General features: G+C 39.8%; 1 protein-coding gene across 1 annotated transcript in view; it reads left to right on the top strand.

Moving 5' to 3' along the window:
* Positions 1-18,141, top strand: part of LOC119478762 (calcium/calmodulin-dependent protein kinase type II subunit beta) — a 49,581-nt gene that overhangs the window by 9,341 nt on the left and 22,099 nt on the right. Inside the window, 9 exon segments of the mRNA XM_037753724.1 lie at positions 1,484-1,538; positions 2,116-2,181; positions 6,653-6,725; positions 12,609-12,711; positions 15,016-15,099; positions 15,206-15,300; positions 15,403-15,441; positions 15,443-15,526; positions 17,200-17,283. Coding sequence (XP_037609652.1) covers positions 1,484-1,538; positions 2,116-2,181; positions 6,653-6,725; positions 12,609-12,711; positions 15,016-15,099; positions 15,206-15,300; positions 15,403-15,441; positions 15,443-15,526; positions 17,200-17,283 — 683 coding nt within the window.

Here is an 18,141-nt window from a genome sequence, read left to right as displayed (position 1 = left end):
CTACATACAAAACAACAGAAGAATTTACTGTATACAGTTACAGTAAAAAAAAAGAAAAAAAAACTATGCTGCATCCTCTCTTCTGTTTCGGTCTGGCCACAGCACCTCATCCACATCACAAGCAATGTTTGCCCTGGCCAAGCAGCGGGGGAAATATCGCTTAGCATGTCGAATCCAGCCATGAAAAGCATCAACTGATTGCTAATTGTAACACTGTGTGACAGGTGTTTGCCCATGTGATGAGTCAGTGTGCATAGTAGGGCAATTGACTTTAGAATTTTGATTGACAGTGTGTTCCTTGTGAAAACGAGATTTTCTTCATGAAAATTGTGCCAAATGCAGAGAATTGTGTGTAGTGTTTTGAAAAAAGTGTGTTTTAGAACTGCAATTTGAGTGTAAAGCAGGAATTGTGCTTGTAGTCTAGCAGAATTGGTTCAGGGGGTTGGTGCATGAGTTACATGTTGTGGTCATTGTGTGTCAAGTACCAGTATTTGTGTGTAAACAATTGAGAAAAACTGTAAACATAATTGTTTAGTCAATTGACAGAACATTTTATTGGCAACTATTTTGATACTCAAATAATTGTTTTAGTCATTTTTTAAAGGGACTGTTTGTAACTTCTTACACGTCGGTGTCTCATGCGCGCTCGCGTGCCGCTACGCTGTTCAGACTCAGACTCCAACACAAACTCCAGTGAAGCACCAAAACCTCTTGGTTGTATCTAGTGAAGCCCGTCTGTTAAACAGTGTTGGCCGCGGTCGGAGGACGTGGGGGAGACCGTAGCTTTGGTCTCCAGGACCGGAGTCTCTGCTGTACTCTGCTCCTCTGCCTGCCTTCACTCACACACCACGCTCCTTCTCTCTCTCTCTCTCTCCACCTCTCACGTGCATGCTGCTCACTCCACACTGCAGAAGAGTTAGTTTAGCTCTGAGAATATCTAGTGAATGTTCAGTGGACGTTTGTGCAGAAATAACTGCTGCAGCTCCTCCAGACCAACAGAGGTTTCCCGTGTCTTGTGAAGTGACGGGGCTCCGCAGAGAGAAACGTTATCGTCTCCGACCAAAACTCCGCGTCTCCCCTGTTCCCTCCGGCCGCGGTCGGGAGGCTGAGGCAGGAAAAGCCAACACTAGGATCAGCATTGATTCATGGAGAGACCTTCAACTTAACATGAAATATTTGCACAGATTTATTTTTCCAACCAACTTCTCGTTTCCACTGAAATGAATTGCCACGAAATTTTAAATGCCCGTGTGACTCACCCTTTATGCAACACAGATTTGTCAATTCATCGGTGGATTTAGTCTTTTCTCGGTCTTTATTCACAAGAAGAAGAATGTAGAATATCACCAGCTTCATCATTTAAGACTAAATTAATGTGCATTTTACAGCAAATACTAGATGAAGATGAAAAGAAAGAATGTGCCTTAGATGGTTCCTAAAGAGAGAAAGATGAATTTGATGCCTCTGTGTGTTTGTGTTGCAGTTCGTCTCCATGATAGTATCTCAGAGGAAGGCTTCCACTACCTCCTCTTTGACCTGTAAGTTCCTTCCTTCCTTCCTTCCTCCTTTCCCTCTTCTCTTTCTCTGCCTTCTACTGTGTTGCTCTCCGTCTCCCTCCTTCATCCTCCTCCTCCCTCTCCCCTGCATAGTGCTTATAATTTCCCCCTCCCTTCCTTCAATCCTCGCCGCATCTGTCTCCTCTTTCTTTTATATCCGCATTCCCTCTTCTTCTTCTTCTTCATCTCCTCCTCATCCCCTCCTCCTCGCTTCCGAGGCAGTTCCCCCCATTACATAACACCCCTCCCCTCCTCTCCTACCTCCATCCTTGCGGCTTCCACTCTAACACACACACACACACACACACACACACACACACACACACACACCCGGATACAGCACTCCCCCGCACCGGAGCCAGTCTCCATGGCAACCCAGCCGGAGTGAATCCTGCAGCCGGGGTTTCCCCCTAATGAGGACATCCCCCTCCTGTCTCTCTCTGTGTTTGTGTGTGTGTGTGTGTTGGTGTGTGATTTGTGTGATGTGTGTGATGTGAAAGAATGTATATAATCCGTTGTTTTTAACCTCCATCTCCATCTCCATCTTTACGTTTCTCAGGGTGACAGGAGGCGAGCTGTTTGAGGACATTGTGGCCAGAGAGTACTACAGTGAAGCAGATGCCAGGTAAACACCCAGTGATTCTTCTTCTTCTTCTTCTTCTTCTTCTTCTTCTTGTTCTTCTTCTTCTTCTTCTTATTCTTGTTGTTCTTATTCTTCATCCCCTCCATGTGTCAGTCCTCCAGCCTCTGCAGTCCTCCAGCAGCCCTGAGAGTCCAGCTCCTCTCATCATTACACTATTCTGACACTTATTCCAGCTCTGATGGATAAAAACCTCTTCGCAGTTTTCTGTGAACTGAATTGCAAATCGAGGTCGTTTTTTTTTCAACCCCAAAGAGTCAGAATTTACAGACAGATGGAAACGTACACACAACGCGCAAAAATGCAACACACGCCCACGCTGTAACCCGCCCCTCAGGAGGTAGACTTAAATCAATTTGACTGTGGAGGCGGTTTGTGGAGGCGAGAGAGAGAGAAGAAGAAATGAAGGGGACGGAAATATTAAAAGGAGGAGGGGAAGAGGTAGAATTAGAGACGCAGTAAAAAGAGGAGAAGATGAGGTTTTTTTTTATCCTCATCTCTGTCTCTACTCAGGGCTTCAAATGACCTTCTTATATATCCTCTTATTCTGTAAATAAGGTGGAGCAAAGGTCGTTCACTAGTCAAGCACATGATGATTTAGTGAGTCTACTCACTGATTAGTCAATGCAAAATCTAATCAAAATAACATGATGAACTTAAACAAGCTCTTATTTGACATTTTCACTCGAAGGGTTCATTTGCAAAAACAGATATCTCTGTTTTTATTTATTTTCTTAAATATTGTTTTGTATTTTATTTTGTGGACTCAGGGGAACATCAATCAAATCATTTGAAGAATAACCGTAATCTGTTTTTACAAATGAACTCTTTGCAAAAAGCGTTGATTTTTGTTCAGTGCTTTTATCTATTTTAATTACTCAAATCATAATTAACTACATGATAAGAAGTCCAGTATGTAGTGATTAATGAGAACATGACATTTAGATATATTATACGTTGGTAAAAGTGCTAGTATTAGGAGTAAAAGTACTTAAAAAATGCCATATTTAGTCCTTATCTAGCCTGCATTTTTGTAGCAGTATCTTTTTAGTGTATGTGTTTTCTGTAATGTCACTTTCGGAAAACATGTGAATTTATGCAAGTGTAGGAAATTATTGAACATGACAAATACAGAGGTGATAAGGCAGGATTTCATTAGCTATTTGCTAGCAGCTAACGGTAGCTAGATATAGCATAGTTTTACCCAGTAACTAGATATCTCCATGATATAAAACTGTCAATGTGCTTCTGCTTTAACTGTCCATTATGTTTGGGTCGGACCCTGCAGTAAAACAAAAGTCAAACACTTTTATCAAGCAACAAATCGTTGAACAAACTTAAACACGCAGTAACAGAACAGCCCTTTCTCCTTGAAATGATGTGCCCATACAACGAAACTGCATTGCGAATTACGTTTCAAGGGAAACATATTTTGTCGTGATTTAGGTTTGTTTTAAGGAGCTTGTCTCCATAGATACCAACAACTTTTCTTTCCTCCATTTCTTCCATCAATCATGGAAGAAATAACCCCTGTTGCTGCTTTGTATATGTTGGTGAAGTTCCAGATATGTTGGAAAACCAAACGCCGTCGTGTCTGGGTTCATAACGTCACCCGGCGGCGAGCTGTATTCACATACAGTGACTGTATCTAGCAAGCCCTGTTGGGTATATGTTGGGCAATAAACGGACCAAAAGGATGCCGAAATAACTACATAATGATGCTGATTTGTAAAAAGTCTGAATTCATGCTTTGTCAGGTCTGTCTGCAAGAAGACGAGCAAACAACTTTTAAAATGCTTGTTTTCTGAATGGAGTTTGGTTTGATCAGTGCCAGGCTATGCAGCTGCTCCATCAACACTCAACATAAAGTCATAAATACGGCAGCGACGTTGTTGTAAACGGATCGCCTCTTTGCATTGCCAACAAAACGTTTATGCTGTTTTTAAGGTCATCTTAAAGTATCTTGCCTACAATGCAATCAATTTAGTACGGGGACAGAGCTTTTGTTTTATTTCTCATAATGTATAATGAAAACACACATTTTGGGGTGACGACAAGTTTCACCAAATGGGATTAACACTCTAATGAACTTGCCTGAAATCAGTTAATGCTGTAAAAATGCTATTTTGGAAAATATTTGGGTGTTAATTTAAGTTAATTAAATCTGATTTGAGATTAAAAAATGCAGAATTTCAATGAGGCAGAATTAGCTACGCTGGCACCAGGGCTGCTGTTTGTTTTCACACCAGTGCTTCCATATTAAACATCCAGTTTAAAGTAGGACACACATACATGTATGCAACAACAACGGAGGCACATACGATAATCGTCTCAATGTATTGAGTGTTTTCTTTCCTCTGTATTCTTTATTTTCCCTATTATTTCCTTTCCTCCCCTCTCATCTGCCTCCCTGGTTTCTTTGCATAAATTATGTGTGTGTGTGTGTGTGTGTGTGTCACTCAAAGTGTTTGTGTGTGGGTGTGTGTGATTGGCATGGCTTGATTACCGTCCAACAGTATCTCACTGACAGTTTCCTCTCTGTGCTCCATCTGCACTCACAATCACTCCTTCCTTTCTCCGACCCGTTAAAGGGCAGGTTCACCCAAATGACTAAAAAAACATATTTTCTCTCTTTAAACCGACGAGCGGCGTCCAGACACGCGCGAGGGGTGGGGGGTGTTTTGGTTTTAACGCGTCCAGGTTTTGAGTCTCAGATATCCCGGATACGACGAGGAGGAAGAGAGTGGAGTTTAGTGGGGCTCACAGCGGGGAGTCATGACAACGTTTCTTAGCAACGACAGCAGTGTGTCTTTTCACATTAGTGTCCCCATTATTCTGGATAATCCTCAGAGAGTGTTTATTCACAGTAAAGTAGCTCCAATGAGCTCTGTGGATTAGTTTTTAACCTGCTAGCAGCACAGCCCTTAGGATGTCAATCAGTCAGCCCGTCCAGACTAAAATATCTCAACAATTATCTGATGCATTACCATGAAAATTGGTGCAAACATTCATGATCCCCAGAGGATGAATCCTGCTGATTTTGGCGATAATCTGACTTTTCGTTTTTGGTTTGGAGAGAAATGTCTCCCCAACTGTTGGAAGGATTGCCATGAAATTGAGTTCATCTTTCATGTTCCCTTCAGGATGAGTTGTAATAACTTTGATGATCCTCTCACTTTTCATCTAACGCCATCATCAGAGGCGCAACTTTTTACGGTTGGTTGAGGAAATGTAGGCTAATGAGTACAACAGTGGCTTCAATGACATGAAAATGAATCATCAGGATACCAACAAGTGCATTTTCATATCACGACAAATATGCACAATGTGTGATGCAATATTACGAGGATTACCGTAGAAACCGAACTCGCACTAACTGCAAAACTCAACAGTAAACCAGATACAAATCCCAGCTATTAGCCAGGGCCATATGAAATACATTTTAGGATTTAAGCCAAAAGGAAAAGTGTCTAATCATGTGGTGGATTAATACAATTTTAAAGAAAACATTCAAAATATAATGAATATCAATGAATTTGATGTAACAAAATGTTGCACTATTTTGTCTTTTATCAAAGAAAGTGCTTCAGTACAGTTATAAAACAAAACACGCCGCCCTTTCGTAAAATAAAGTGCTCTAAATTTAGCTGTGTCAAATTCCTCCGGTTTTTGGATGACTAACAGGTGACCCCTCTGGCTGTAGCCCACCGACAGGTCAGACATTTAGCCTGCTAGTTGACACAGCGAGCGCGGAGTCGCCAATTTTCCTCTGACCTGTGGCTTTTGTTTGAGAAGCTCCAGAAACTGTTGGCGAGTGTACAATCAGGGCTAAAGTCGTGTAGTGTGAACTAGTCGTCTGAGCGGGCCTCTTCAACATGTGTGTGAGCGGCAGCTGAGTCCGCTCTCGATGAAACGCCGACACAGCGTGCCCGTAAATGAAACCAAAACATATAGCAGCATAGTTTTTTTTATCTTCAGTCGGCTTAGGCACTGTGAAAAAACGCTTCTAATGCATGAATTGAATCCACATTTTGGCAAATTCCACGCATTTTATGATCAGATTCTGCGATTTCATCCGTGTTTTCCGCAACATATGTGCCTAATATTAGCGTCTCTCCAGAGATGATAGACCTTCCTCGTGCCACTGGCCGTTTCTTCTCTGGGCTTTGACGTGGAAAAATGATCTTTTAAATTGACAAACATCATATGTGTGATGATTCATCAGAAATATCAGAGACAAATATCTCAAAACCTGGAAATCAAAACATAGCAAGTCAGGAAATATGAGTTTTTTTTTGTCATTTTGGTGAACTGACCTTATAATCTGTTCGTAAAGACGGCTTCCTCCTGTCAGATGTTCCCTTACGTCCTCTACTTCTCTGTATTTTGATGCTTCCTTTCCTTCCCGTGTTCCCTCCTTTATCTGCTCCCTCACCCTGTTGTTTTGTCTCCACAGTCACTGTATCCATCAGATTCTAGACAGTGTGTCTTACACCCACCAACATGAAATAGTGCACAGGGACCTCAAGGTGTGTGTGTGTGTGTGCGTGTCTCACATTGTGTTGCATTGCCCTGCACCCTCTGTCCACGGGTACATGCTTGTTGTTTGACTGTTTTAATTTCTGCCTGTGGTTTTAAAATGCCTGTGCCTGCCGTCCGTCCAGTCTGACTCTTTACTGCGTGTCTGCCTGACTTCAGGTTTCTTGCTTTTGGGACTCTTGTTGCACTATTTTAGACGGTCTGAACTAGAACTGTGATTTCCTGTGGGCCCCAGCAGACAGAGCACAAAAAACTGTGAGAGAGAAGAAAGTGTGAGAGAGTGAGTAAGCATGAACGAGAGAGAGAGAGAGAGAGAGAGAGAGAGAGAGAGAGAGTTCAGCAGAGTAACATCACCGTCTACTTCAGATGCTCGGAAACCTGCTAAAATGTTTCGTCAAAGGCAGCGCTCCTGAATAAATTACACCGGAAAATGTGCAGGTTAGACACAGCGTCTCCCACATGGAGCTCACTCCCACGCTGCCTGACTAACGCTTTCAGAAACAGAAAATAGCAAACCTTCTCCCAGCGTTGGCTCACTACGACGGAGTATTAGGGCCACATTGAGGGAAGAGAAATAAATCTGAGATTGTGAGAATAAAGTAATAATATTATGAGAATAAAGTCAGAAGTTTACGAAAAAAAAGTGGTGATATTTTGAGAATAAAGTCATAATATTATAAAGTAGTAATTGTACGTGTTATTTTAGAGGGGAAATAGTGTGAAAATGAGAAACATCTTGTGAAGTTCTACTTAAGTTTAAGTTTCATAAATAACAAAAATACTTCATCTTTTGGTTCATCAGCACCACGTTATCATCAGTATCAGGACCTGGAAAAGATTGTGCAAGAAACTCAGTTTATTCTGAAGAAAGAACCTGGAGGAAACTGACTCTTTAGTGGAGGAGGAAATTACTTTTATTCTCATAATATTCCGACTTTTTATCTCATAAACGTATGACTTTATTCTCATAATATTATGACTTTTTTTCTAGTAAATTTAGGACTTTATTATAATATTACGACTTTTTTTTTCTTGAAATAGTATGACTTTATATCTCATTAAATTACGACTTTTTTCTTGTAATATTATGACTTTATTCTCATGATATTACGACTTTTTATCTCATAAACTTATGACTTTATTCTCACAATATTACAACTTTATTCTTGTAATATTATGACTTAATTCTCATAATATTACGACTTTTTTCTAGTAAATTTATGACTTTATTCTCATAATTTTACGACTTTTTTCTAGTAAACTTATGACTTTATTCTCATAATTTTACAACTTTTTTTCTCGAAACTTCTGACTTTATTCTCATAATATCACGACTTTTTATCTAGTAAATTTATGACTTTATTCTTATAATATTACGACTTTTTTCTTGTAATATTATGACTTTATTCTCAAAATCTCCGATTTTTTCCCCCTCAATGTGGCCCTGATACTCCATCATAGTTCACAGACATGTTCACACTTCTTTGTGTGTGTGTGGTGTGAGCGTGCAGTGAGGATACATGTATGAGTGATTTTGTGCAGCCCGGAGTTGAGATGTGGCTGCCTCTGCATGGATGTGACAGCTGGGGGGATGAATGAGCTCAGACTAACCTGCTCCCCCTGCTGTTGTCGTGCAGTCATTGCATCCAGCAGATCCTGGAGGCCGTGCTCCACTGCCATCAGATGGGGGTGGTACACAGAGACCTCAAGGTGAGTGACCTCTAGGGGTGTGTGTGTCTGTGTGTGTGTGTCTGTGTGTGTGTTGGGAGGGATTTGTATTTGTCTGCGTCTGTACACCACACTCTGAAGGCTGGTAAGTGCAGCATTTAAACCTATAGCATGTCCATGCATGTCTGTGCGCCAATGCATGCATGAGTTTGTGCCTCATTAAAATAATGTGTGTGCATGCATTTAAGTGAAGATACTGTGTTCATTTGATTAAAGTGATGTTTTTATTTGTACTTAAAGTAACTTAACAGCAGCTGTAAATCTGGTTAAAGCTCCCACCGTGCTGCAGTGATGTAGAAGTGTACCTCAGGGAGTGTGTCAGTACGCCGTGACATCACTGGTGGGCGTGAAAAAAACACGGCTTTTCAGCCTGGTGTTAAGTTACTCTGGAAGTTCATTGAATTAGGCATGAAGTGATACTGCTAATTACATCAAATGTTAATAAATATAAATATGAAGTTAGATTTTTTTAAACTTTCCCCACAGCGAGATAAACAAAATGTATCTGCCAGCAGGTTTTTCGACTGACTGATGGACTTAAAGGACAAAGGCAATTTAAATTGCTTAACATAACATTCATTTTGTATAAATATAATATATATATATAATATATATAGATAAATAAATAAAAAACAGTAGAAATACAGTAGATTTAAAATACACAATATTTATTTATTTATTATAAATGAATATAAATATATAAATAAAAAAACAGAAGAAATACAGTAGATTTAAAATATAAAATATTAATTTATTTTTTGTAAATTAATATATATATAAATAAATAAATAAATAAACAGTAGAAATGCAGTAGATTTACAAGATAAAATATTTATTTATTTTTTATAAATTTATATATATATATATATATATATATATATATATATAAATACATTTTAAAAAACAGTAGAAATACAGTAGATTTAAAAGATAAGATATTTATTTATTTAAGCAAAAATGCCAAATAATTGCTATATCTAGCCTCTCCAATTTGAGGATGTTTTTTTCTATTTTATAATATAAATATCTTTGTGAGATTTCACCTCTGGGCTCTAGTACATTTAGATTTTCTATAGACCTTTGATTAATTTATTAATGGTTACACATGTACAATTCATTCAAAAACAGGTTTCAAACTTTAAATAAATGTTTTTAAAACTACTGAAGACATTACAATTATAATAATAATACTTAAATATCTGCTTACAACTACATTTCAGTGCACTATGTGTTATAAAAAGCCATTTATTAATTGTTTATAAGCTGTTTATAAACTCTAAACAGGGGGTTAAAATAAAATGTTATCCACAAAGAAAAATGTAAGATGCAGAACAATATTGTTATTGTAATTTTATTGGTGTAATGTTCATATCATATATATATATATGAATTTTTATGAGCCGTACCGGCCTCGGCTCACATGATATTATTGCAGTGGGACTCTCTTCACCCTACAGCAGTGTATTACAGGTTGCCCACTCAGAGGAGGACACATAGGAAAGGTTGTGAGGTTGTGGGTGTGATGATTTCCCTCGTGGAGGTTTATTAAGTTACTACAAAAGGAAAAGATGTCGTTGTTGTTGTTGTTTTCTCGTTAGTTGTTCATGAAACGAGGCTGAAAGATGCCAGTCTGACACCTCGTATCTCCAGGATCCATATTTGATCCTCAGGAAATGTTCTGTATGTAAAAGGAAACAACAACAACAAAAGGAAACCAAGCTGTATATTGTGTCGTTCTTCCTGCAGCGAAGTATTTCATTCCCCAATTAAATAAATCTCCCATCTCTTTGTGTCCGTGAGCTTAATTACTTAATTGTTCCATTAAGTAGGGATGAGTAATATTTTTTCATCCATAGGCCCAGAGAATACATAAATGTACAGGGAGGAAAAATAACATGTTTGTTTTATACTTATATTAGGAGAAAAGAGAAGATAAATAAAGAAAAAGAATTGAAAAATAATAAATACTAGATAAATTAATAAAAATAAAATAAAAATGAAAGATAAAGTTAGAAAATAGAAATAAAAGAATATAAAAAAATAGAATAGGAATAATAATAAACAAAAGTAAATAAAAACTAAATAGAGAAAACTAAATAGGGAAAGAAAGAAAAATGAATAAATAAATAAAATAAAAATAAAGAGAAACAAAGTAAATAGTGATAATAAATCACAATGAAAATTAAACAAATAATAATAATAAAAATAAAAAAATACCATTTCAATTTTTTTCTATTCAACAAAAATGAATAGAAAAATAAAAATACCCAAGTTGTTACATATTCACATCACTTAAAAAAAAATAGTTCATAGGGGACCACTTAGTTAAGAATAGATCTGTCCTTAGTTGTAACCTTGCAGTGATGTTTTCCATGTAGTAAACCTTCTCCCTCCGTTGGAAAATGGTTTCAATCTTCTCGTCTAACTCTTACTAGAAAATAAACAAGCGTATTAAACTATTCCTTCAAATCCCGAGTATCTTCATCCTGGAGTTACATGTAAAATTTTAGTGCATAACTAGGTTCCATCAAGCGTCCTCTAATTGGGTTTAAATCCGCCAGCAGAGGGTGACATGATGAGCGTCCTGCAGCTGGAGCTTAACAACATACAGCTGTTTCTTTATTGGCATAAATCAATGACAGTCAGTGTGAACAGGTTTATAACACCAGGAGCTGTCGTCCCAGTGTGTGTGTCCCTGTGTGTCCCTGTGTGTGTGTCCCTGTGTGTCCCTGTGTGTGTCCCAGTGTGTGTCCCTGTGTGTCCCTGTGTGTGCTGTGGACTCTCGATGTTTGTCAGATTGCTGTTATATCAGCGTCTGAGCAGGAAAGACACGACTGTTGCAGAAAGACAAGCTGTGTTTGGTCTTCCTCAAGTAAACAAATGGCAAAAAAAAAAGGCTTATACATATTTTTTAAGTCCCATCTGTCTGTCTCAGCCTCCGAGTGTCTGTGTGTGTGTGTGTTAGAATATGTATGAGTGTGTTAGAGTGTTGAAATGAGTGTGTGTGTGTGTGCTGCATCCGAAGCTATTCTTAGTCATCCGATCTGGGTTTAACTGGTTGAATCCCAGTGGTCTGTCACACTTTCTTTTCTGGTTTCCTTGTAAACTCATATGGAAACCAGAAGTCGTAGAGTCAGAAGTTGACTTATTAGTATCACGGGTATAGATTACTGAACGGGCCTACCGGGTACAGGCCCAGGGCTCCTGGACCAGAACCTCCGTATGAAGGGACTGTTGATGTTTCTTGTTGGAAATTCAGTCAAAGGCTACAAAGAAATGCAAAATGACCCGCAGGAGATACAAATCAACCATAAAGAGACACAAAACAACCACAGAGATACAAAATAACTACAAATAGATGCAAAACAACTATAAAGAGATGCAAAATGACTTAAAAGAAACGCAAAACTACAACGAGATGCAAATGACTACAAAGAGACACAAAACAACTACAAAAAGTTGCAGAATGATTACAAAGACACAAAATTACCAAAAAGACATGCAATGACTACATTGAGACGCAAAAGAGCTACAAATAGAAGCAAAACGACCACAAAGAGACACAGAATTACCACAAAGACATGCAATGGCTACACAGAGACGCAAAACAGCTACAAAGAGACACAAAACGACCTCAAAGAGACACAAAATGTCCACAAAGAGACACAATATGACTACAAAGAGACATAAAAATGACCACAAAGAGATGCAAAACAACTACAAAGAGACGCAGAATTACCACGAAGACATGCAATGGCTACAAAGAGACGCAAAACAGCTACAAAGAGATGCAAAATGACTTCAAAAGGACGTGAAACGACTACAAAGAGAGCTTTCAGTCTGGGTGTCTTGCTCCTGTGTGGGAGGAAATGTAAATAACAGCTAATTATTAATATTACTTCGTAGTAAAATATTTAAAGTTTCTTTGTATCACACTGGATAAACAACGCAACTATTAATATTGTACTCTTCTTTATTGCCAAGAATTAGGGCTTTAATTGTGAGTCTAAACCGTCAACTTCTACCACCTGATCCACAAAATGAAAGCAAAGGAAGCGTCTTCAGCTCGTAGACGTGGTTCTAGTAATGTAAACCTGCAGAAGGAGAGTTTAACTGAATGTTTTACTGTGCTTGTGTTCCTGCAGCCGGAGAACCTGCTGCTGGCCAGCAAGTGTAAGAACGCAGCGGTGAAGCTGGCCGACTTTGGGCTGGCTATCGAGGTTCAAGGAGAACAGCAGGCGTGGTTTGGTATGTCACACATACACACACACACACACACACACACACACACACACACTAATTGATTCATCCAGGAAGTCTCACTGAGGAACAACGGGTCCTTCCGCAGCTTGTTGAGTCTCGTCCTCACCGTTAATCGTACCTGATACCTACAGACAGCATGAGAGAGACTCTCTCAGTATCTTCTTTTAAAGGGAATCTGCATTACCATGTGCCAGTCTGTCTCCATCCTCCTCTTCCTCCTCTTGATGACGAAGGGCTGTGTTTGCCTGACAGCTCTGGTGTGCAGCAGAGCTGTCACGCTGAAGCCTTCACAGAGGAGTGTAGGCTTCCACAGGACCGCTCATCCATACTGTCATTTTATCCTTTTTGTCAGCGTGCCCTCGAGTCGACAAACAAGAAGAAGAGGTTTCTGCCTCCTCTTCCTCTTCCTCTAATATTAGACTCATCTCCTCTGACTGACTGACGGGACACTTTTCTCTTGATCTTTTTGTGTTTACAGTTGCGTGTATTGTTCTCTCTTCAGGAAGCTAACGGGGATAATGACTAATGGATTTTTTTTAGGATCGCTCAAACAGCAACTTCAGCCAGATTGAACCGAGTGCCGGAAACGACTTCCTTCTACTTGATTTGACGCCGAGCCAACCTGAAGATCTATTATATTACTGTATAACGAGGCTGCAGCTAAAAGCTCCGCCGTTACATTAAGCTTCATTTTCATAATGCACTCACAGCGCAGTCGTTCTGAGACGGAGTCTGAAATCTCTCTCCATATTCACAGCCTCACAAATCCCCCCCCAAAATAAGTATGAACCTTCAGTCAGTATTCCCTTTATAATAAACTCTCACATTTACTCTCTAGAGAGCAGCAAATTGAGATTTTAGGACTCTTTTCTTCTTTGTATTTCGGGTATGATTAATCACTGACAGGTATGGTGTCGCATTAATTAACATATTTAGCTGAAGGCCTCGTTACACAGTGTGACTTTGGGCTTTGACAACCAAAGACATGGACTGTGTTATATTCAGAGGTGTTCCTAATATTCTGCTCTCCTCATGTATGTAAATGAGAAAGACAGAAACACCTCCAGTACAACAACACTTTAAAAGGGACTGTTTGTAACTTCTTACACGTATAAATCATTTCGGGTCGGTGTCTCATGCACGCTCGCGTGTGGCTACACTGTTCAGACTCAGACTCCAACACAAACTACATGGAAGAACCAAAACCTCTTGGTTGGCCGCGGTCGGAGGACGCGGGGGAGACCGTAGCTTTGGTCTCCAGGGCCGGAGTCTCTGCTGTCCCCTGCTCCTCTGCTCCTCTGCTTGCCTTCACTCACACACCGCGCTCGTTCTCTCCACTGTCACGTGGATGCTGCTCAACTCCACACTGCAGAAGAGTTAGTTTAGCTCTGAGAATATCTAGTGAATGTTCAGTGGACGTTTGTGCAGAAATAACTGCTGCAGCTCCTCCAGACCAACAGAGCTTTCCCGTGTCTTGTGAAGTGACGGGGCTCTGCAGAGAGAAACGTTATCGTCTCCGACTAAAACTCCGGTGTCTCCCCTGTTCCCTTCGGCCGCGGTTGGGAGGCTGAAGCAGGAAAAGCCAACACTAGGATCAGCATTGATTCATGGAGAGACCTTCGTCTGGTCAGCTAACATTACTGCCAAGCAGCTGAAATATAGAGTGATATTGTGCTTTTAGCTGACGTGTGTCTCCTCTCAAAACTCAGAAAGTCTCGGAAGGTCTCATTTTTTAGGTGAGGTTACAACCTGTTCACACACTGGCAATAAAATATGATTTATAAGTGTGTAAAGTTACATACAGTCCCTTTAATAGGCCCTCTTTCACAGCAGACATCTCAACATGTAATTGCCGGGTAAACGCAGGTGTAATTAATATCATTAATTATGGCTTTGATCCATTTGGGTGGGCCAGGGCCCTGGTGTTGTTTATGCTGGTTCACTAGAACGACTGCGACACACTAAATAGAACGAGACCATAATTAATTTTATTATTTACACCTGTGTTTACCCTGCGATGCCATGTCAACATGGCTGCTGTGAAAAGGGCCTATTAGGAGCCAGTCTCCACACGCCCTGCACAACAGGTGATCTGAATAACCTCCAATCAACTCAGAGGAACTGAGACAATCAGCTGAAATGAAATGACACCGAGCACCAAAGAATGACCTGACTTCCTCGAGTGTTGTTTTGGGAAATGCATGTGAAACGTCCTCACAAAACTGACTTATTAACAGGAAATTGGACGCTGACGTGTGTTTGTGTGTGTTTGTGTGTGTTTGTGTGCAGGCTTCGCAGGGACTCCCGGCTACTTGTCCCCAGAGGTGCTGAGGAAGGAGGCGTACGGTAAACCGGTCGACATCTGGGCATGTGGTGAGCTCTCTCTTCAGCTCTCTGTCTGAGTATTTTATCACGGCCGCCGCCGCCTCCTCGTTCTCCTCCTCGTCACTCAGACAAAGCTTGTTGTTTTGCTGCGTAGGTGTGATCCTCTACATCCTTTTGGTTGGATATCCTCCGTTCTGGGACGAGGACCAGCACAAGCTCTACCAGCAGATCAAAGCTGGAGCGTACGACGTGAGGCATCACTCCTCTCCTCTCTTTTTCTCTCTCACTCTAAAGCAGATGTTATGATGTGTTTAATATACATGTGGGGGCGGTGCATGGGTGTGTCTTTAGTTTCCCTCCCCAGAGTGGGACACGGTGACTCCGGAGGCTAAAAAATCTGATCAACCAGATGCTGACTATCAACCCCGCCAAGAGAATCACTGCCCAGGAGGCTCTGAAGCACCCATGGGTCTGCGTAAGTACAGTACACATATATATCATATACACTACTGTTAGAAAAGTTAGAAATCTCTTCAATGAGGGACACAATAAAAACAACTCAATATTAGAGTCCAGGTGTGGTTCAATAAATAATTCAGCATCCAAGTACAGTATTCTCCCATCATGCAACACTTTAAAGGACATTTACTAAACGGTAATTTGTAAATCCTCTAACAGCAAGTTTGTGAACATCTGTCCAAAGCTGCACAAATATCAGAAACCATCTGTTTCCCAAACATGCAATCTGTGCTACGTGCAGATTCTGGGTCAGCTTACCTTGAACGATTTGTTCCCCAGGTGGCCAAAAGAGCAACCGATATATCTCAGGGATGAGCACTTCTTCATCAGCAGAAATATCAGGATCACCAGCTGACGAGAACGCAGGACACTCTGATATGTGCAGTTAAAGTGAGGGAGTTTATCTGGAACAGTTTGTTGCTTATGAAAGAGAGAAGAAAAGAGAAAAAGGAAGGTTTTTTTTAATGCAAAAGTGCTTTTTCAGACATCTCTCTAACAATCAGAGTCATTTGAAATGACACGCACATTTTTCCAGTCAAGAAAAATGACTTATGTTGATCGTTCCTATAAGAAGTCATCATAAAGATGTCTTTATATTAAATGACAGCTCTAACTGAAGTGGTGCCCCGGGCAAGATCTTAAAAATACCCACAAAATTAATTTATTACTCAACTAAAAACTGCTAAAAGTAATTCATTAATTATATAAATATTGCAATATTTAGAGTCCAAGCTGGCTTTCTGGAGAACATTAGATCTGCATCTATTAGTCGATTAACAGAAAAATAATCATTAACTATTTTCATCATCGACTAATTGTTTATAAACATATGATGTTGTAGCCTAATTAATGATATGTTGATCTAGCTTACTACGATAAGCTACTATAGCTAGGACTTTTTTCTCGTAAAGTTATGAATTTATTTTCGTAATATTACGACTTTTGTTTCTTGAAATAGTATGACTTTATTCTCAAAATCTCAGATTTTTCTTTTTTCCTCAATGTGGCCCTAATACTTCGTCGTATATATAAAAGGGAAAATCACACAAGTAAAAGTAAAAGCAAAATGATAATCTAAGGCATAAAATAGTGCAGTTAAAGTAAATATAAACATAAGTAAATATAAAATAGTAATGTAAATGTAATAGTTTTAGTTGATGAAGACAGTATTTCAGACGGGAAAACTGAATGTAAACAGGATGTAGTATGTTTATGCATGATGAGAAGTAATATATATATACAGAGGTGTAGACAGGATGTAGTATGTATAGAGAAGAATAATATAAAGTATATAAAGGTAAAGTATTGTTATATTCCAGTACTGCTCTGAATCCTTCCTCTGCAGAGTAGAGCAGCATACAGCCGGCTCTGCTTCAGTATCACATACGGTATTATAAAACACAATGACTATATATATAAGAGTGATGGTTGTCAGGACGCCACGGAGCCGAGCCGAACGCATTCAGCCCGGGGATTTCTGCCAAAAAATGTCGTCACCTACAGAATCAACAGATTATCTCCGACAGCTTCCTGCCCACATAAACCTGTCAGTGTCAGAGCTGCTCTTCTTCTTCTTCTCCTGATGCTTTTATTTTCAACTTCTCTCTCTCTCTCTTTGTCTCCCCACAGCAACGCTCCACGGTGGCCTCCATGATGCACAGACAGGAGACAGTCGAGTGCCTGAAGAAGTTTAACGCCAGGAGGAAACTCAAGGTCTGAGTCGCTCTCTGCCTCCTTCTCTAATGTCACATGTTTCCCTTAGATTCTCTCCCGTCTTATATCCAGTTAAAGCTTCTTATCAGACACTGAATGTGTAACGTCATACTGTAGGCTTCATCTATCTGGTATTATTGACAGAGGTGACTTCAACGTTGATGACATCACACAGAAAGAGCCTCGACGCTCGTGTGATTATTTTGAAGCCTTAATGATCATCGTGAGCGTGAGTGAGAGACGCTCCACTGATTCATATTCACATAATTTTAAACATTTAACATTATTAGAGAGAGTCTGTTTTATGAAATCCGACAGCATTGAATGGCAGGACGTTAACTTGGGACTCTGGTTTAGTTCTAGTTTAGCTTTTTGCTGGATATTCATTTATTCTAGGGCTGTCAATCGATTTTTGTATCTGTTCAAAATGTCCCTTAAAGGGAGATTTGTCAAGTATTTAATCCTCTTATCAACATGGGAGTGGACAAATATGCTGCTTTATGCAAATGTATCTATATATTTATTATTGTAAATCAATTAACAACACAAAACAAAGAGATATTGATCCAGAAACCCTCACAGGTACTGCATTTAGCATAAAACAATATGCTCCAATCATAACATGTCAAACTGCAGCCCAACAGGCAACAACAGCTGTCAGTGTGTCAGTGTGCTGACTTGACTATGACTTGCCCCAAACTGCATGTGATGATCATAAAGTGGGCATGTCTGTAAAGGGGAGACTCGTGGGTACCCATAGAACCCATTTACATTCACTGATCTGGAGGTCAGAGGTCAAGGGACCCCTTTGAAAATGGACATGACAGTTTTTCCGAACCTAAATTTAGCGTAAGTTTG

The sequence above is a fragment of the Sebastes umbrosus genome, chromosome 19 (genome assembly GCF_015220745.1).
Source record: "Sebastes umbrosus isolate fSebUmb1 chromosome 19, fSebUmb1.pri, whole genome shotgun sequence".
Lineage (NCBI taxonomy): Eukaryota > Metazoa > Chordata > Actinopteri > Perciformes > Sebastidae > Sebastes > Sebastes umbrosus.
This window is presented reverse-complemented; position numbering and strand designations above follow the sequence as displayed.